This window comes from Alosa pseudoharengus, unplaced genomic scaffold (assembly GCF_046254945.1).
Source record: "Alosa pseudoharengus isolate Yale_2024_CS ecotype anadromous, Long Island Sound unplaced genomic scaffold, YU_APseudo_1.1 YU_APseudo_1.1_scf_21, whole genome shotgun sequence".
In the NCBI taxonomy this organism is placed as follows: Eukaryota; Metazoa; Chordata; class Actinopteri; order Clupeiformes; family Clupeidae; genus Alosa; species Alosa pseudoharengus.
The window spans coordinates 32,617,961-32,638,622 of record NW_027468674.1 but is presented as its reverse complement, the minus strand read 5'-3'; the positions used below and the strand labels follow the sequence as shown (position 1 = coordinate 32,638,622).

Genomic DNA, 20,662 nt, shown 5'->3' with positions numbered 1-20,662 from the left:
TGGATTGCTTAGGTACTTGCGACACATATTAAATGCAACTGCAACACTAGAAGCAGAAATTAAAGATCTTGATGATTGTTTTTAGGTTCATAAGCGAGTCTAAAACTGTATTGGTCAGGAAGTGGGTACTGTACTGACAGTAAGGCATGATCATATGGTTTTGAGTGCTGGGTGACCTCACTTTTTCTAGATCTTGATACTTGTCCGCTCCTGTTTACTAGGGTTGTCATAATTGCGGTTTTAAGTCAAAAATCGGCAAAATGACCCCGATCTCCGGATCCCACCCCGACTCTCTCTCTCACTCACTTCCTGTCATTTGCCCCTGTCCTGTCTAATTAAAGGCATAAAAGGGCAAAAAAATATACAAAAAAAAAAATGACCCCGATCTCAAACTTCAAATTCAAAAGTAGAATTGACAATGCAGCCACACCACTAATGTCACGATCAGCCTGCATGCCAAGAGGGGGAAAAAACACGCGGATGTTGATGTGCGGCATGTCAACTATTAAAAAAAAAGACCAGCCTAACTAGAACCCCCTCTTGTTTCCCTGAAATGACTGGTACTGGTTCATTCATTCACACCAGTTAACATTAAGGCTAGCCTCAACTTTGCAAGTGAAGTTCTAGAGTCCAAAATTACTTTAAGGCATAAAACGCACACTAACAATGCAATATTCAGTGAACACTAACCTTGTGTCTCTTCGGCATGTGCTATAACAGTCAAATTATCATTCTGTGTTATTTAATTTCTCTATGTTCATGTCTAGTTGTCTGTTCTGTTTAGTCGCCCAGCTCGTGGTAGGAACGGTTTCAAAATAAAAATGCGGTTTCAAAATGAAAGCCTCCCAAAACAGAACTGGAAATAACAACATGAGAATTACATTAATAGTAAAAATGTATAATTAAAACCGATCAAAAATCGAATCGAATCATGACCTTAAAATCAAAAATGAAACAAAAAACAAAAATGAACAAAAAAAACATGACTATTTTCAGCGTTATTGTACATTTTAAACGGTCACTTAATGTTTATAATGGCCACAATAATCTAATGTTTCCAGTGGTTGGTCTCCTCAATTGGATTCTGTGTCACCAGAGGAGTGCAGCTGGCTGTCCAATTCCCCGGCCTGCTTCTCGTCATGTTGGAAGAAAGTGTACTTGCTGCACTTGAACCATGATGATGACTGATGTTTGACTGAGCAGTTTAATCAGTGTCTTAAAACCCTTCTCCTGTGTCTGTTTGTGTCTGTGGCTGTGTGTGTGGGTGTGTTTTGGAGGTCTGTGTTGCAATTCAAGGTCAAGAGTGTAAAACAAATATTGATGGAAAAAAACAATCTGGGAAAATTAACTTACGTACTGAGTTTCCCCACACACACACGCAGTAAACACTGACTGACTGAGGTGTTTGTCACTGTATAAAAGAATATAATGAAAAAGTGAAACTTAAAGTCTTACTTAAAGATTTGGGTATGCAGGCCTTTCATGGTCATATCCTGTTTGGTAGTGTTTATTTACTGAGGAGTCTGGATTTCATGAAGGGCTACAATAACTTCCCTCAAACACACTACAAAAGAAGCTCAGAAAAGTCCACAAGAATTCTAGAGGCACAGACCGCTGATGGCCGGATAGGGATGAGCACTCTCTGACCTGAGCTCCTCTGTCTGCTCCAGTGACACCCAGTGGCCAGGCTGATTAGCCAGCAGACCACTCCCTCAACAGGGCATTAACCGCTTCTGGCTCCCTCTCTCTCTCACTGAATTGGAGGAGGAGGTGAGGTTATGTACTGTATGGGCGAGAACTATGTACTGTAGATGTGTCAAATCAGACAATATGCTTAATGCAGAGGGGAGGCGTCTGACAGGCTTAAATGGTACCAACAGCAGACATAGTAGGTAAGCAGCTTTAGCTCGCACCCTTTCATGAGTTTGAATTTTAATCAGATCGAGGCATCCAGATGAGATGGTCTCAGACTGAGAGGCTTCAGGCTTGAGGCTCCGGTGGAAAACATGTGGCTTGTGTTGGGTTAATGACATGTTAATGCATTTTTAACACCACGCCTTGCTGTGCATGGATTGAGCTCATGCAAGGGCATCACACAGTGGAGCGACCTGCTCTCAGCTGACAGCCTAGCAGCATGGCCTGGACTCATGAATGAATGATGCCACATGTTCAGATCTGATAGCACAGTTTGGTGAGGGATTAGTAGCTTTGAAGTAAGACTCAGTAATGTGAAATAGTAAGGAGTAGTCCTCCTATGTACTCCTAGTAGTCCTCCTTGTCCGTACACAACTACACACGTGTATAGTTCAGTGGTGATTGGTGAAGCTTGAACGCTGCTTTCTTTTGTGTAATCAGAATCATAACAGAAAGGTTAGTTTGGCCTAGCAGTCACAATGCATTGAGTATGTCTATTTATACATTGTTTGTGTGTGTGTCTGTGTGTGTGTGTGTGTGCTGGGGGGTGCCGGGTGGTGGTGTGGGGGTGGGGGGGGGGGGGGGGTTGTTGTGTGTATTGTTTATTGCATCAATGTAGATCAGTTTTACTTTGCTGATGTGGGGCTGCAAAATCTAAAAATGGCCGCCAAACAAACTGCCAATGAAAATGAAATGTATTTATACTACAAACAAAATTAATATGATTTTTACCTTGAGCAAGAATGCTGGACAGGAATCCAGGTCTACACCCACATGGCTTCACTGTGCTGCCCAGGCAACAGCAAGGGTGGTTTCAAATTCCTAGTGTAGGATGTGGCTGCCCCCTAGTGGAAATTTAATGTGCAAGCATCTTGGTCTGCCTTCTCAGGCCTGTATTTTTGGGACAAAGTAAACATGTGTAAACTTCCTCTTGTTGATATATGTTTATATGAAGATAAAATATATAAATTATTATATTAAAAAGACAAATATCTCTGATCTTAAACATTTATGTTTCCTTTCTCTCTGCAGTCACAATGGTCCCAGTTCTGTTTTTAGTAGCATCAACAATACCAAACAACATCTCATCGACTACAAATGGAACAGATGGTAAGAGTGCATATAATATTGCCATGCATGCTTGTTTGTAAAATGTTCACAGTAGCAGAGTATGTGTGTGTGGCAGGGCCTGGCTCCAGAATTGATTTATTAAAGCAGTGTTGCATAAGTGAACTAGACTGTGGCTTGCTTTACAGACAGTAGTCAATACCCCCAACTACATACAGTATAATTAAAATGTGACATTGGAGCCAATGAGGATTATATTCAACTGTAATTTCTGCACTTCTAGGTGCTGTTTATTGGTAACCAGAAATGCTGTGTGTCGGTTTTAGTTTTCATGGAACCAGTTATTAGCGATTTAGCAGCCTGTCAGCAGACAAAACACAGCTACGTTTGCAGTGAGTCTCCCCAGCCTGTGTAATAAGAGGCCTGGTTGAATCTCTCCCAAAATGCAGACACGTCCACACACAAACCTGTATCACAAACCTGAACACACACACACACACACACACACACACATAGAGAGAAAGAGCACGAACACTCCAACTCACACTCACAGCACCACCGGTAGGGCGAGACATTGCTTCCAGTCAGCTGCTGTGAACTGCTGCTGCTCTCTGTGTGCAGCTCCACTTCCTGTTCTTTTGTTTCCCCTCTGAGCTGAGCTGAGCCGTAGCAGCGTCCGCCTCACCCTTCTCTCCCTCTCCCTCCCTCTCTCTCTCCCTCTCTCTCTCCCTCTCCCTCCCCCTCTCCCTCCCTCTTCCTCCCTCTTCCTCCAGGCAACTCCCCGCTCAGCGCCCCCCACGTCCTTCCCACCGTGCTGGTGCTCTCGCTGCTGCTGGTCATCATCGTGCTGCTGGCCTGGTACTTCCTCAGGTAGTCCATGAGTCAGGGGAGGGGGAGAGGGGAGAGGTGGGAGGAGGAGGAGGTGGGGGGTGTGGGGGTGTTTGTGGGGGGGTTGGGGGGTGGGTTGGAGTTCACTCCACACAGGGGGAGGTGGAGGGGGGCTAGAGGTTACGTCACATTGCTCATAGGGCGGGCGGGGGCCAGGAACTTACACATACTCACACGCACGCACACACACACACACACACACGCACACAGACACATCCGTACACGAAGAAACACCCACAGTCTATAGTCATGCTCCCACATAGCTGAAACTGAAAGCTGAGACAGAGCGCCAGAGCACGAGATTGACAGTGAGACGGTGAGAGAAAGGGATAGAGAGATAGTCAGAAAGACAGAGGGGCAGAACGAGTGACTGTCTCAGCTTATTGTCCTCCGGTTAGTGGTGTGAGCAGAGTTCTCAGTAAAACCTTCTCCTCTGATGAGAAAGAACAGCTTCTCTTTGCGATGGTAAGGTGGACTTTCAAAAGTAATATGTGTGATCAGAAGTTTATTTTTGAAGTTGTGTTAGCTATAGTTTTTCGGTCGTAATAGTGCTAGGAGCAGTGAAGTTGATTTGTCTTTCATAATGTCTACCTGTCTTCCTCTTACTGTGTGTTCTGTTGTTTGTGCTGTGCTACCTGCCAGGGTAAGACACCACAGGAAGGCGGTGGTCACAACTGTCGACAAGAAGATGCCAAATGGCATTTTGGAAGAACAAGGTCAGTTAACTCTCTAATATGTTCTCTGCATTTTCTAACTTACTTTACATAGTTAGTTATAGACAGTTACAGTCACACTGAAGCACCTTTATCTGTGCATCTGTCAACCAGTATGTTTGTTTGAGGTGTCATCTTTGACTTCCTGTATGAAAGAATATGTGTGAACAAAATGTGAGCTACATGCTAAATATAGGAATGATATTTATTTTATAGCATGCAATGCCACAGTATAACTTGAACTGAGGCAAAACTTAGACACAGCTGTCAACATAACATATACATTTATCTTGTTCCTTATTTAATCAACATAATGTGTCAACATAACGTGTAATAACCATTTGTTAGCATTGGGCCTCCTGTCTCTGGGATGGGCAACTGTATCAAGTCAGGTTAATGTAAAGAAGAAGTCCAGCAGAAGAGCCAAATAGAATAGCATGTGTAGTTGTGGACAAGATGAATACTCATTCGTGAGAAGGAACACTCACGGTAAATAAATGTGGTCAACTTTTTCAGTGTACCCTGCATGTGAACGCTCAGCTCTGTGCTGCACTGGAGCTGTTTAATCCTGAGCATGGCGGATTCATGTTCTCCGTCTCCGGGATCCCTGATAGTAATCTTCCAGGGATATTGTTTACTTTGTGGCCACGGAAAAGTGCACCACACGCCCAGACATGGGAGAGACCCAGAGAGTGTTTGAAGTCATTAGGAGCTGCTGATTGATTGAGTCGTTCTGGGTCAGTTCCGCTGACTTTTAGCAGGAAGATTTACTGCTGCAGGGAACATATAGTTATATAATCTTATCAAGATGGAAAGTGCCAAAAAGGGCCATGACTTTTGTGCATTTCAAGGAAGGCACACCAATTATTTTTCTGCTACTCAGGCTGATACAGGAGAGAGCAAAAAGAACAGTGTGTCCTTAGTTAAACATGTTGGGCTTAGGATCGCTAACATACGCTTGTTTTTAGTTTCTTTCTTCTGTGACTTCTGCAGTGGTGGCTTACTTCTTAACACAATCAAAATCAGTTTTATGTAAATATTATTATTATTATCATCAGTTTATTATGACAATGTTGAGGGTGTGTTTGTACGTGTGTGAGTGTGTGTGTGTGTGTGTAGATTTGTGCAGATGTTTGTGTGTATGTGTTGATGTATCTGTGTATTTGGGTATGTTGTAGATCAAGGTAAAGAGCTGGGAGACCATGCAACTGAGTTGCAGACACTGTCAGGTATATGTTCTAGCGTAAGCCTTATGAGGGGAACTAGTGGTACTAACTTAGCTCTGTGTAGTGGCGTGTGTGTGGAATTCTAACCAAACTGCTGTGGACTTGGGGCTGGCTCAGTGTTGGTTGGCTATGGGCTGCATTGGGTTTGAGCTCTGTCTCTCTAACACACGTTTGGTGATGAGTAGAAGATGGTGATGAAGAGTATGATGATGATGATGACAGTGATTGTGACTCATCATAACTCAACTTTGTTCCTGTTTCATTTGTTCCAGATCACAATGGAAATTGTTTGTGTGTAGTACTAGCATCACTAGTAAAGTAGTGAACTATAGACATGTAGCTCTGATTCACTTACCAAATCCCTGAGGTTTAAGTAACCACTGATCTACAGTAGATTACATGATTTAGTGAAAATAACTGACCTGATTGTAACAATGAGACTCAATGCCATATCTTAGTCAACGTGGCGCCAAGCGCGATGCATGTCTTATTCATACCATACTCCGAAGTCAGTGAAGTCAGTTCGCCACGCACTCCACTTCCATTGAACAATGTGCCCATGTGTGTGTCAATCAAAAAAATGGATGTGGTCAGGCACTTGATCCAAAAATCGCTATCTCACACCCATTAAAAACATTACGCCACTGACCAAGATAAACCTGGTCTAATAGCCAAAAACGCATATAAAGCAAGCGGTGAAGACGCACTGTCACAAGATGTAAGCAGGCAGCAGCCCTTAGCAACAAGTCTCAGACAACGAGTCATTTTCAGGATGAATATCCTTAGGAGTTTTTTTTTTTCATACGAACATTATTCGGGTAAGTTTCTTTTTTTCAGGCTATGTTTTCGCTGACTGTCAAAATACTGACGCGCTGTTTAATGTTGCACTGCTGGCTCTCAATGGGAATGACAGATGTCATTTCCCATTGGTTTAAAGGATGGTACGTCCAAAACACCTCTGACCAGGCGTTTCAGGTCGCTAAAATAGGGCCCAAAATGGCAAGGAGTACTCTATCATTAAGTTAGCAGTGTAATGGATGATTATATGAATTGCTGTGTGTGACTGTCTGGTTTGAATGCCCTGCAGAGCAACAGACAGTGGTCCTGCTCCCACAGTCACCGTCCACTTCCAAGACCTACTTCCCCATCCCTGTAGAACACCTGGAGGAGGAGTTCAGACTACGCTCCGCCGACGATGGAAAACTTTTCAGAGAAGAGTTTAACGTAGGTCTAATCATTATGTCTGCTGTACATGATCACTATGGCAGCACTGCTGTATCGTATTCATATTGTGTCTAGTCCTATTGTAACCATAATGCACCCATGATCAGTTTCTATAACAAGAGATTTAATATTGGCAGTGATTGTGTTTGTGTCTTGGACTAGAAATTCAGCTTGGCTAACATCATTGTCTGATTACTGCAATTGTTCTGCTATAAAATATTCTGCCTCTAGCCAGTCAAGCTTCCAGTGATGCAGCTGGAATGGCATGGCATTATGAGTGCACAGCTAATGTATTCTCAATGGCACAGAAAAACACTTGTTGGATTCAGTGAGAACTTGCCATCCCTCACTGTCTGATAGCTGAGACAAGCATAAATGAGGATCTTGAGTGTGTATGTGTGTGTGTGTGTGTGTGTGTGTGTGTGTGTGTGTGTGTGTGTGTGTGTGTGTGTGTGTGTGTGTGTGTGTGTGCGTGTGTGTGTGTGTGGCTTGCCGTTCCTGACTCATGGGCGTAATTCCCCATGGCTCCTCTCCTCTCCTGTCCGGGGCCGTGTGAATCAGCAGGAGTCCGTGCCAGCTCAGATCGTCCACAGGCCTGTGAATCAGGACCTCGCTCTATTAAATAACGCGGCCCAAAATGTGAGGCTTTGTGGGAAAGGATGTTTATGCTGACCGGTCCTAATGGAGTCCTGTTTGCGTCCCGGGGAGGGGAAGTGGCTATAGAGACGCAACAAAGCGCCATACATGCCGGCCAACAAAGTGCTGTCCACGTCACATTCACCGCATTCTTCCTGTCTGTTTTTTATCCCCTCATTCCTATGGCTGCCAGACATACTGTTGTGTGAAGGAACACGTCTTGACAGCAAACTTCTTAGTAGCACTCATTCCAAACTGTGTTGCTGTTTTTGCTGACATGCTAATCTCTGTGTGTGTGTGTGTGTGTGTTTTGGTTTAGTCATTGCCGGGAGGTTACACCCAGGGGACGTGTGTGGAGGCCAACAAGGAAGACAACAAGGAAAAGAACAGATACCCCAACATCCTACCATGTGAGTGGTGGCCCTCTGATCTCTGATCTGCAGTTGGAGCTGCCATAATAACACTAGTGATTTGTGTGGCTGCACAGTCTCATAGGCTAGCCTTTCCGCTGAAGGCCCGTGTCTGTGTCTCTCTCTGCATGAGCCATAGCTCACTTGACAGGAAGCTTAAGTCTGGTCTTGACTTCAGGTTGAGTGCCACTGTTTAAGATGCACCTTTAGACAGTGATGACTTTGTGCTATTCGTGTGGTCTGACAGTTGCTCTCAGCAGCTCTTCCCCCACTCATATCAGTGGACTTCTTCTTTTACAGTCTCAATTCCTCTTCTATACAGTATTCATAAAACATAGTCCTTATAATGTGTCATGTGGAAGTTAGCCTAATATAGACAATGGGGGATTTCTCGAACCCGGTCACAGACCTGTCAGAATCCTAATTTCGTGTGAAGTCGCACTGAGGAACTGAGAGAGCAAGGGCAATACTTACTTTATCCCTGCATATCTATCTCGTCAACATATAATGTTTGTGCCGTATTTTAGCAAATGACAATTATGACAGTAATCGTTTACATTCATCAGTTTTCCTGACAGCTTTCATGGAAGCTAATGGCATGTGAAAAAAACTGTCAGCACATGTGAAATGAAAATGTCATAGCATTGCTGATAACAGCAGACCTGCCAACCTGTACGCATTTTGCGTAGCAACCACACATTTCTACATCAAATTACGCCGGTACGATTTTTTACTAAAAACAATGCAAAAACAGGCAGACATCCAACTTTTTCGGAAAGCTCCTTGGAGCACACTAATTAGAATCTCCCACAAAACTATTTCATGCGAGGGTGAGATACAGAGAGAAAGTGACGAGTGAGAATGACAGACAAAGCATAGTGGCCTCCCTTTATGCTATTTTTTCTTCAGCCAACAGTGGGTTAAATGAAAGTCTTGATGAGGTGAGCTTAACAAGTGTTGACTCGCAAATGTGCGTTCCCCCAGCTGCCGTATTGCGAAACTGAAATCTCCACTGAGTGCGATTGTGAATTCACATTCACATATCCATATCAGTCCCTATCAACATAGGCCTATGTGTTTTTCATAGGTCAGGATTATTAGGCTCTAAAACAGATTGTCAACATTTTAGAGCTACTGTAAAAGATTCAGTTTGCACTTTCAGGAACACATTGGATTACATTTAGATCCAACATTATCCAACATTATTAATATTATAACATTAAAGAGAAGTCACTATCCAAACTGTATCCTGTGTGTATGGCTATGTCTGTTTTTGAGTGAAGGCCGGCGTGAGGATTTTTTTTTTCTGAGCTCGAGATGCTACTTAAAAAATGTCTTCAAGGTTGGCAGGTCTTTAACAGTCACATGAAGTTGTTGAACCAGATATAAACACTTACACAAGACAGGTGTGTTTTAGTGACTGACTGGATTGTGAATAAACTGGATTTATGTTTTACTGGTACCCAGCCAGCCAAGGTCGCCATTTTTGTAAATCATAATGAACCATTGCCTCTTCTTTTGTTAGTGTATAAAACAGTCCTTTCCCCCATGTTTCAGATGATCATTCAAGGGTTGTGCTCAGCGTACAGGATGGAGATCCCTGCTCAGACTATGTGAATGCCTCGTATATTGACGTAAGTGTGTGTCTGCCACTGATAAGCGATGCAGAGCACTTGTATGCGCTGCTCCTCTCCCCTCTGAAAGAGCTCTCTGTCCCACTGACCTTTAATAGGCTAGCACTGAATCTTGTTATTCCCCCCTCTACAGGGCTACAAAGACAAGAACAAATTCATCGCAGCACAAGGTAAACTCAGTGTCAGACGATTCAATTGAATCTGTTGTGGCTTTTTAACACTGTGGTGTGTTATGCAGACAGCCGAGTGACTCTCCTTTTCCCTCAGGCCCAAAACAGGACACAGTGGCGGACTTCTGGAGGATGATCTGGGAGCAGAAGTCGTCCACCATCGTCATGCTCACCAATCTGAAAGAGCGGAAAGAGGTGAGGCGCTATTCTCACAGTTGTCGGCACACAGCCTCTCTTTAGGCGGCCGCTGTGGTCAGCAGGGTCACAGCGCCCTGACCCTGTCACTGTGGGCTTCTCCACCTGCTCTGTCCCGCCGTCTCCTACAAAAGCCAATGTCAGGCCCATTAGGTGTCTCACTTTCAATCTCTCCTCCAGGCCCAAAGGTCATCTCGTCTCAGCAACAAAGGTTCCATGTGGGTTCTCACCCCCATGCCTTTGTGTGTGCGTGTGTGCTTGCGTGCGTGTGTGTGTGTGTGTGTGTGTGTGTGTGTGTGTGTGTGTGTGTGTGTGTGTGTGTGTGTGTGTGTGTGTGTGTGTGTGTGTGTGTGTGTGTGTGGGTGTGTGTGTGTGTGTGTGTGTGTGATGTCCCAGGCAGCTTTACAGGGTAGAAGGAGAAATCAATAAGAACAGAATGGGGAGGGAGATTAAAATCAGGCTTTGTGTGCCCCCAGAATCAATGATTGAATAACGCTTAATAAAGCCCTGGAAGGCTTTATCGTAATTAGTCAGCAAACTCTCATTAAGTGGTTTTATCCCTGTCTCTCTGGCAGACAGCGTAATTCTGATTGACTGGCGGGCCAGATTAAGCCGTCTGATTTGTGGTGCAGTGTCTTAAAAGTCACCTTTAGCAAACCCATGTGTGCTATCACTGCTAACGCTAACTGTTCTCTCTCTCTCTCTCTCTCTCTGTCTGTCTTTATAGTTCTTCCCCTTACTTAGTTGATCTTTCCCCCTCTGTCACATAATGTCTCACTCCCTGTGTCATGTCCTGCTCTCCAGTGCAGTGCTCTGAATCAGGTTAACTTTTAATGAGTTAGAGGGAATAGTTTGAGACATTAATGTGTTGGTGGCACATACTGTTATACACAATACTGCTTAGTATAACCCTTGTTGGATGAGTTTACTGTATATGAACTTGGAGTTGCTGTTTCCCCAGGATAAATGTTACCAGTACTGGCCTGACCAAGGTTGCTGGACGTACGGGAATGTCCGTGTGGCTGTGGAAGACTTCACAGTCCTGGTGGACTATACCATACGCAAGTTCTGTGTGCAATATGTAAGTATACCTGTTTTGGAAATCCCATGCTGTCCATTCTGTATTCAAAGCAGCACTACAAAACTTTGGTCTAAAACTAGCATGCTAGCCACCTAAAAGGCATACATACTGTAACCTTGCAAACACCACTCAGAGCTTTATTCACACTGCTAGTATCATGCTAAGATGCTAACTGGTGTCTTTTGGTGATAAAGTCAGCAATGTTCTGTGAACACAGAACTGCATGGTGCATATGCTGAATGCTTGGTGGTAACTAACGACACATGTGTTTCAGCATTGCAAAACACAATTGGATTATGTATATAAAAGACATGGGAACAGTGAGGAACATTGTTTTACTTTCAAAATTCACAGATTTTTCTATGAGCTGTGTCAGGTTTGATATTCCCACTTGGCAACATCAAAGCTCCCCCTCTGCTCTGGGGTCCTGCTGGCCCTTGATGCGTGGTGGTGAGAACAAGAGCTGGAATAAGCACATGAAATGCAACCGAGGCCCACCCTAAGCACCCACATTAGCAATAACTCACTGCTTTCAAAGCCAAACCCTGAGGGCCAGACAGTAGCCACTGGGTTTTTCTTTCTGTGTGTCTGTGTGTGTGTGTGTGTCTATGTGTGTGTGTGTGTGTGTGTGTGTGTCTATGTGTGTGTGTGTGTGTGTGTGTGTGGGGGGGGGGGGGGGGGAGAGTGTGCGTGTGCGTGTGTCTGTGATCATGAAAGTGTGAAACTGCTGGGTTTCTATTCCTTTGTGAACATGGGTGTGGGTGTTTGTGTGTGTGTTTGTGTGTGTGTGTGTGTGTGTGTATATGAGAGAGGGAGAGAGAGAGAGAGGGAGAAAGAGAGAATAAGTGTGTAGGAACAGACCAGGTGTGATATGGGTGAAGTGTGTGTGTGTGTGTGTGTGTGTGTGTGTGTGTGTGTGTGTGTGTGTGTGTGTGTGTGTGTGTGTGTGTGTGTGTGTGTGTGTGTGTGTGTGTGTGGAGGGGGGAGGGTGTCCAGAGACTGACTCTCTTGTCTCTTGTCTTCTGCAGCAGGCTAGCGACGGGACCAAAACTCCCAGGTTGGTGACCCAGATGCACTTCACCAGCTGGCCTGACTTTGGAGTGCCCTTCTCCCCCATCGGCATGCTCAAGTTCCTGAAGAAGGTTAAGCAGGTCAACCCGTCCTACGCCGGGCCCATTGTGGTCCACTGCAGGTAGGCCAGGCTAGAACGTAACCACTCAGAACCACCACAAAACCTCCAGCACAGGATATCACCACCCGTGCACTGAAACTGTGCAGTGGAGGTGATTTCCTGTGCCAGAAATGATACAGGACAGAAGCTCATCGTCACATCAGGTGTGATTTAGTGGGAGCGCACAGGCCAGATCCAACAGAGAGTGATAGATTGTTTACTTTCTGAAAGACTGTTTACTTTCTAACAGACCACACAGCAGACACACTACCATGCTAGAGTGCACCAGAGACTCGGTGCGAGACTGAGAGACTGTCCGTCTGAGAATCATTTAGCTGCTGCCCGTCATCTGTTGTCCATTGAGTTGTGACTAGCAGTGCAAGCTCTCATTGGAGGACTTTGTGCATTGTGTCTATGGAATGCCACTAATGGGAGGCAGTTTGTATGATTTGCATTATGATATGACTCTGCCCCAGTATTCATGAAGCCTTGGAGAGCACAAATATGCAGGTCACCATGACAAAGTTCAATGGAGTTCTAGGCTTTCGAGCAGACAACCCCTGACACACAGACGGCAGTGTTTCGCCATCATTAGGACACATAGCATTGCCCTGCTGACCTGTCCCTTTCAAACAATCCCATAGTGCTGAAAGCAACACACACAGCCGTGAATGGAACCATTCAGCAACGTTTCAGTAGGTTGCCCTTGTGAGACAGCTCCCTCTTGTGGTCATAGTTCAACATTGCAGACAGACATTATTCCACTGAAAAGTATATTTTTTCTGTAATATTCCACAGTGTGTCATATTAAGTGAAGTTATGCTGACTATATTAAATTGGCTCACATGTATATAATCTGACAAAATAACCACTATTTAATTGACTCCATGCACAAACCTTTTAGTGCGTTTTCATTTTGTACAATACATATACTATATGTACTGTAGTCATTGTGGCTTGATTGCAAGTCATCTCTAGCTCATGGAATTTCCATTAGCTTCACCTTTTATGCAGTGATGTGTTATGCAGGGGACCTGTTATCACAACTTATTCTCTTGAAACTTACACCTTTGTAATACTTAAATATACATTTCAAAGTAAACAGGATAGCCTTACTCAAGACTGTATTTTCTCAGTTTTACATCGTCATGTCCTGACTGTATTTCTGGAACCCATTTCCTTTGCCTTCCTGTTTGTAGTGCTGGGGTGGGCCGAACAGGCACCTTCATTGTGATTGATGCCATGATTGACCTGATGTACGCAGAGCCGAAGATCGATGTCTTCGGGTTTGTGTCCAAGATACGAGACCAGCGATCCCAACTTGTTCAAACAGACGTAAGTATTGCAACAGCAATTTATTTTTTATTAAGTTAGCTGTCGAGATGGAAAACCCCAGCTTCAGAAAGTAAAAGTCCCCCAGTGTATTACTTCTGCCTGAGCACTTAACAGGGGTGATATCACTACTAATCCCTGATCTACTGTATCTGTCTGGACAGTTGTGCTAATTATGATCAGCTGTTTTAGTGCTTTAGGGAATGGTTGAAGAAATATCTGGTCGGACTTTCTGAACCCCGGTTGTCCAGCTCTGATTAGTTGACAGTGGGCATAGCTGGAGACCTGACCACCGCTGGCCCCTGCTCTAACTTCGCCCTCTGTATTGGTCCCAAACAGATGCAGTACTCGTTCATATACCAGGCTCTGCTGGAGTACTACCTCTATGGGGACACAGAACTGGATGTGTCCTCGTTAGAGGGGCACTTGCACAAACTGCACAACACCCTGACAACTGGTGACAGGGTAGGACTGGAGGAGGAGTTCAAAGTAGGTCCTGGTGCCTGATTGGTTTAGACAATCCTTGGTTGCACCACAGTAACATGCAATAACAGACCATGTATATTTTGTTAAATGCCTCTGCAAATGTGACTGATAGTACCGATACCTACTTTTCTCTATAAACAGTGTATGCCCACACTAGCATAATACTGTATAAACATTGGAACTTTTGTTATGGGATCATGAGCATGTCTTGCCAGAGATTGAAATAATCTCATTTCCCCTCTACTCTTCTTCAGAAACTCACCAACATGCGGATTATGAAGGAGAATATGAGAGCAGGGAACCTGCCGGCGAATATGAAGAAAAACAGAGTGCTTCAGATCATCCCCTGTAAGGAACACTCCATAGTGGAGGGATTGCATCAAATGTGTCACTCAGACTTCTCTACAAGAGACTCACACAGACATGAGATAGGACTACAAATTAAAAACTTTAAAAGTCTATGTTCTGATAAAAAAACGTTATTTTTGTGTTTGCATTTCAGATGATTTTAACAGAGTTATTCTGTCAATGAGGAGAGGTCAGGAATTCACTGATTACGTCAACGCCTCTTTTATTGATGTAAGTGCTCATGCTCAAGTCTCCATTTTGACCTTTAAAAATGTTGCAATGTGTCTCTGTGTGTGTACACGCCTGCATGCGCATATTTGTGCGTGTGTGTACATGTGTGATTGCGTATGTGTTGTGGTGTGAGTGTGTGTGCTGAGGATTGTGCTATGCTGCTCTGCTGCTCTGCAGGGCTACAGGCAGAAGGACTACTTCATCGCCACACAGGGTCCCTTATCTCACACAGTGGAAGACTTCTGGAGGATGGTGTGGGAGTGGAAGTGTCACTCCATAGTCATGCTGACAGAGTTACAGGAGAGGGAGCAGGTACCCAAACACACACACACACACACACACATACGCGCGCACACACACACACACACACACACACACACACACACACACACACACACACACACACACACACACACACACACACACACACACACGCGCGCACACTCACACACACACACACACTCATGTCCAAACATGCCAAGGTGTTAATACAGACCTCACTCCAGAAATATCCACTTTGGAGTGTGTGTTGGTGTACAGGTGTGCTTTTGGAGAAGTGTGCAGGTCTAATTCAGTGGGCTGTTTGCTTGGTCTCCAGGATAAGTGTTTCCAGTACTGGCCCCCTGAGGACTCGGTGACATATGGGGACTACACTGTGGAGATTAAAGGGGACACTCTGTGTGACACTTTCAGCCTGCGGGATCTGGTACTCACATATGGCCAGGTGGGCCCTCACTTCGTCTTCGCTTCTCTCCCCCGTGTTGCGGGTGGAACTCATGTGGATTCATAAATGAGTCCTTCAGTGTGTGCAGTATGTGCAAGTCTACTGGCTCCCACAATGCCCAAAGCCAGTGGAAATCAATGTATCTTGTTTATGGATATTTTTATGCTTTTGCCATGATACATGATATGTCTGTCTGTGTGTGTGTGTGTGTGTGTGTGTGTGTGTGTGTGTGTGCGTGTGTGTGTGTGCGCGCATGCTGGTCTCCAGGAGAAACAGTCGAGGCTGGTGCGGCACTTTCATTTTCATGGCTGGCCAGAGATTGGCATCCCAGCCGAGGGCCGAGGGATGATCGACATCATCGCTGCCGTGCAGAAGCAGCAGCAGCAGTCAGGGAACCATCCCATTGCTGTCCATTGCAGGTACATACTGTAGCACCATCTGTCTCTCTGAGTGTCTCTCTCTAACTGTCTGGTCTACAACACACATTGTTTTCTTTTTCCTACAGTGTTTGATGCATGTTTCATGCATGATTGCTCTAAATGATTTAGAACAGGCATGGAGTACTGTACATGTCATTTTTATATTGACATGTATGACCAGGTCATTACAACAGGACACATGAGGTCAGAAATTGTACACTGCTCTAGACTTGATTTGACTTGATCTGCCACCTTGTTATGAGCTTCACAGGGTCTTTCATCTTGGCAATATAGTAGCAATACTAAAGATATAAGTCCCATCCTTTTGTCAACCTTGAGTCAACATTGCTGTAATGTTAAATTATGTTAAATATTTCATTATTTCATACTGATACAGAGCAAAAGTGCATCAAATGTGCAACTGGTTACATACATAAAGTAGTGTGGATGTGTTTATTGATATTATAAAACATTTTGGCATGCATTATTATCATACTTCTTATTCACAGAAGAGACATCTAGCGATATTTAGTCATCATAAATAATGTGTGTGTGTGTGTGTGTGTGTGTGTGTGTGTGTGTGTGTGTGTGTGTGTGTGTGCGTGCGTGCGTGCGTGCGCGTGCGTGCGTGCGTGTGTGTGATGTGTTGCAGTGCTGGGGCCGGCCGGACAGGTACGTTCATTGCTTTGAGTAATATCCTGGAGCGGGTCAAGGCTGAGGGCCTGCTGGACGTGTTCCAAACTGTGAAGAGTTTACGCATGCAGAGGCCGCACATGGTGCAGACTGTGGTAGGTGCCCTTCTCTGACCCCTTTATCAAGTGTGATACGCACAGCCATGCTCTCAGGTGGACATACACTGCATGACTATAACACATTTGACCATCATCATGATCATACTGTATCTGAGCTGTGATTTTAGGGAAAGGAACTGATTCTCATTATTTTTGTCCATGTTTATTTGCAGGAACAGTATGACTTCTGCTACAGAGTGGTACAGGATTTTGTTGACATCTTCTCAGACTATGCCAATTTCAAATGAGAAATGATCTGCCTTAAACAGTTGTTCTGTGTTGTTTTTGATATCAGGTGGTGAGGAGTTTGTACCTCATCACTGAATTAAATTGTCTTCTATTTTGCTATGCACTTGTTCTCATTGTAACTAAAACATCATACCTAGCTGTAATATATTGTCATATACTAGAGCTACTCAGCCAATTTTTGACATTATTTAAATTTTATTTTGTTTTCCATATTTTTGTCTCGCTCTGGTTACTGTTCATTTTGTTGTAAAATATTGTTCTTTTGTTTATTACGTTTGTTTCTTTTTTTTTTAATCTGCATCATACCAACTAAGCATTTTACTGATCATTCCATGTAATATTTGTAAAGCAGTAGTTATTGTAAATGTATTTATATACTGTTTTCAGCCGTCCATCGCCAACCTTTAAAGACAAAAAAACCTTTATGTGAATGTTCTCTGATGTATTTATGCAAATGTAAGTAAGGTCTTATACTTCATGACGCTGATTGATATCTCTCATTGAGAGAGAGACTGTGTTTTGTTAGGTGGAAAAAACAATCCCATGGTTGCTTTTGTTAAAGGCCAAACCCTTCCTCAGAGACATCAGAAATACATGAAGAGGTGTGAAGCTGAACTACTAAGAATAAAACTCTTATATACTGCATATATATAAATCTCATCAGTATTAATGCTTGTTTCCAAGCTGTGAGGTTGCCTGTGTTTTTGTTCTGAAGAGGGCACACTAGTTATAGCCATACAAACACCACGTTGGAGGGAGTCTGCCACGCCTTGCAGAATCCTCTGTCCCTGACATCACTGATGTTCAGAATGCTAAAAAAAAAAATAGCAGCACATGTTTTTAAGCACACTGACCACCGAAGATTGTCCTGCAGAATTGCCAAGGAGTTACAGCAGTTGAAAAAAGGGGTCTGCATCTGTACATACTTCCACCCTAATACTAGTATTATATCATAGTAGTGGTGCTGTCTGAAACGGCACACACACAGTAAATAGAAATATATATATTTTGGAATTCCACCACTGCTTTTATGCTGCTTTTCTGTTTGCATGAAACAGTGCCATATTCTCTAGATGAGAAATATATTTTCAACAATAGCCTCTTACTCGTAAAATAACATAAAATTGTATTTATGCAGGATAGGATTAAGTACAAGGCATTTAAATATCACTATGATCCATATTGGAGCCAGTAAGTGCTCACAGATGGACATGGTATTCATTCATTTGAACTGCCTCAGTGTCAGTTGATGCTTATGCACAAATGTACAATATGAAAGGTTGAACTTACCACTGAACATATATGCAGGGAGGAAACTATTTGCTATCCAAAAGTTTTATCCATGTGTTTGAGGAGAAAAATGCCATATTTAGTCATGTAGATATAGAAACGATTATTAATGGAATACCAGTGAAAAGGAATACTGGTTCATAGTCATTGGCTAAAGAATAATGCTTTAAGCAGGGCAAACCAAACAAAGGAAGAAGCACAGTAAGGAGTTTTGTACTTTTGTCTCAGATGTGATTGGCTTGCAATATAGCCTACTGTTGATGCACAACACTATATTCACATTCTGTGCTCTGCCCAGATCAACCTCAACATTTTTTAAAGGTCCTGAACAAAACCTCATGGCAGCCATTTTCATTCTTCCTTTTCTTTTCTTTGATCTGCTCCCTTTGATAAATTGTGAAATATGCTCCTTACCTTGTGTTAAAACAAGGGATTTGCAGTGGTAACTCATAAAGCATTAAAAGAGATCTGTGTTGATCTAAACACACCAGCTAAATGGCATATCAAACAATGGTCATCTCCAAGCCAAGGGTTAATCCACAATGGTCATCTCCAAGCCAAGGGTTAATCCACTCACAGGTTGAAGCTGACTTTCAGCGGAACTAGGAACGAAAACCAGTATGATCTATTCTCCAAAATGAGTTTTCGCTTCCTGATTTGACTGAAATGCTGCTTCCTTGGTGGTCTCTGGCTGACCTCAGTCCTGCATTGTCTTGCTGTTATATAACTGTAGAAACATTTCTTGAACATTGTGCTCAGCATTTGTGAGATTCATGGAGTTGATTTGGTAGCTTGCCAGCCAGATGTCTCTCCTCAGTGTATGCCTTTCCTCATTCAATTTGTCAAACTGTGTTGTGGGTGCCAACCCCAGGCTTGTGCTAATCATGACTATTTAAGGGTATGGCAACATAAGCTATACCATTTCCTGATTTTGTCATGTCATACTGGAGTTAGTGTCTTTGTAAATGCAGTTTTCAATATTAAATACAGTTGATAAAATCCTGACCGGTTGTCCTCTGGGTGTATGATTTGTCATGATTAAAGTAGCCTATAGTGCATGAATGAATAGCATTTTCCAGATTCACACATTAATTCTAAAAATAGCTGTTACAATGCAGAGATGTGTATGTACAGTATGTGTAATTGTAGTAGCCTATGTCTACTGCACAAATGTCCCATGGCAACACTCAGTTAGCAAGTCAGTGTAATTATAGGGCCTCTGAATAGGGCCAAAGGTTACAGATTACCCTGGCAAGAGAGCTCATCGGTCTATGAATTACAGTAATAGTGTGAGGGAGAGATGAGCTGTTTTGCTGTGCACAAACAAATGTTTTCCATGTGCATTGCCAGGGTTGTGGTCCAGCAAGTTACCACTATTAGATTAGATTAGATTAGATTCAACTTTATTGTCGTTGTGCAGAGTGCAAGTACAAGGACAACGAAATGCAGTTTGCGTCTCGAGAAGTGCAAAAAAAACAGAAAAGTGCAATGTGTAAAGGCAGGTGGTACATACACAGATGCAGTGTAGACAGTAGTATACAGTTGATTTACAGAAGGAGTAATATAAATTAAATTTAAATATGTGCAGTGTATTAGCAGTTACCTTATAAGAGCAGAATAAATATGGCTATGTAATATAAACAATGTATTAACAACATGTACAGATATGTGCAATATAGCAGCACTATCACTCACATTAGAGTGCAATGCATATTTACTACTGTTTAAACTCACTTTTGGGGACGTCACTTTTTATATTTCAAGTGTTCATGGTGAATCTTACACGCAAAGATCACTAGATGTCACTGCTGTGCTTTGCGCTCACCAGAATCTTTTCAAGGAAAGGTCTATGGCCATAGGACATTTTTATTACATATAAACCAGCAAGTTGTTTATATTGTATCTTTATTAGTATCATTAAACATTAATGAATGAGCTACTTTACCATCACTGTAAACATGATCAGTTATCAGTTTCTGCTACAACCAAAACTACTTTAGAGTCAGGGATGGACAAAATACATCAAAATGTATTTTCAAATAAAATATCACATACCCTCATTTTAAATAAAAAATAAACTACAAAACACAGTCGCCACTCCATGTATCAAAATAAAATACTGTATTTTTGTATTTTGAAAATACTAAAAATACTCGTCAAAGGGAGCATGATTTCACTTTGTAAACCTTCTATTTAAGTCTACTGTATATAACCTATTCCTTCCTCACTACACTGACTCTGCTGATAAAGTGGGCAGTGTTTGAGAGCAACAGCTTTTCTCTGCCCACAAGACATGCTATAAATCTGCAAACATCTGCACACAGAATGTGGGCTTAAAGTGAAAGCGCTAAATGTGATCCGCTGATTAAAGTTCTCAAGAAACTGATGGTTAAAGTTCTCCAGAAACTGATGGTTAAAGTTCTCAAGAAACTTGAAGTTGGTGTGAGAGAGGGGGTGTATTG

General features: G+C 43.0%; 1 protein-coding gene across 5 annotated transcripts in view; it reads left to right on the top strand.

Annotated features, from left to right (window-relative positions):
- Positions 1-17,555, top strand: part of ptprea (protein tyrosine phosphatase receptor type Ea) — a 61,472-nt gene extending 43,917 nt beyond the window's left edge. For 2 of the 5 annotated variants that reach the window (XM_076298669.1, XM_076298670.1), the window contains 20 exons: positions 2,947-3,024; positions 3,756-3,852; positions 4,513-4,586; positions 5,762-5,812; positions 6,897-7,033; positions 7,989-8,079; positions 9,637-9,713; positions 9,847-9,883; positions 9,981-10,078; positions 11,040-11,159; positions 12,188-12,351; positions 13,530-13,665; positions 14,002-14,151; positions 14,403-14,496; positions 14,651-14,727; positions 14,905-15,039; positions 15,326-15,451; positions 15,719-15,870; positions 16,523-16,658; positions 16,835-17,555. In XM_076298669.1, the coding sequence (XP_076154784.1) occupies positions 2,952-3,024; positions 3,756-3,852; positions 4,513-4,586; positions 5,762-5,812; positions 6,897-7,033; positions 7,989-8,079; positions 9,637-9,713; positions 9,847-9,883; positions 9,981-10,078; positions 11,040-11,159; positions 12,188-12,351; positions 13,530-13,665; positions 14,002-14,151; positions 14,403-14,496; positions 14,651-14,727; positions 14,905-15,039; positions 15,326-15,451; positions 15,719-15,870; positions 16,523-16,658; positions 16,835-16,909 (2,100 nt within the window). In that variant the 5' untranslated portion in view covers positions 2,947-2,951 and the 3' untranslated portion in view covers positions 16,910-17,555. Of the gene's footprint in view, positions 1-2,946; positions 3,025-3,755; positions 3,853-4,054; positions 4,336-4,512; positions 4,587-5,761; positions 5,813-6,896; positions 7,034-7,988; positions 8,080-9,636; positions 9,714-9,846; positions 9,884-9,980; positions 10,079-11,039; positions 11,160-12,187; positions 12,352-13,529; positions 13,666-14,001; positions 14,152-14,402; positions 14,497-14,650; positions 14,728-14,904; positions 15,040-15,325; positions 15,452-15,718; positions 15,871-16,522; positions 16,659-16,834 lie in introns of those variants that run through there. The other 3 variants (XM_076298671.1, XM_076298672.1, XM_076298673.1) reach the window with 3 other exon arrangements.
- The last annotated feature ends 3,107 nt before the right edge of the window (positions 17,556-20,662 follow it).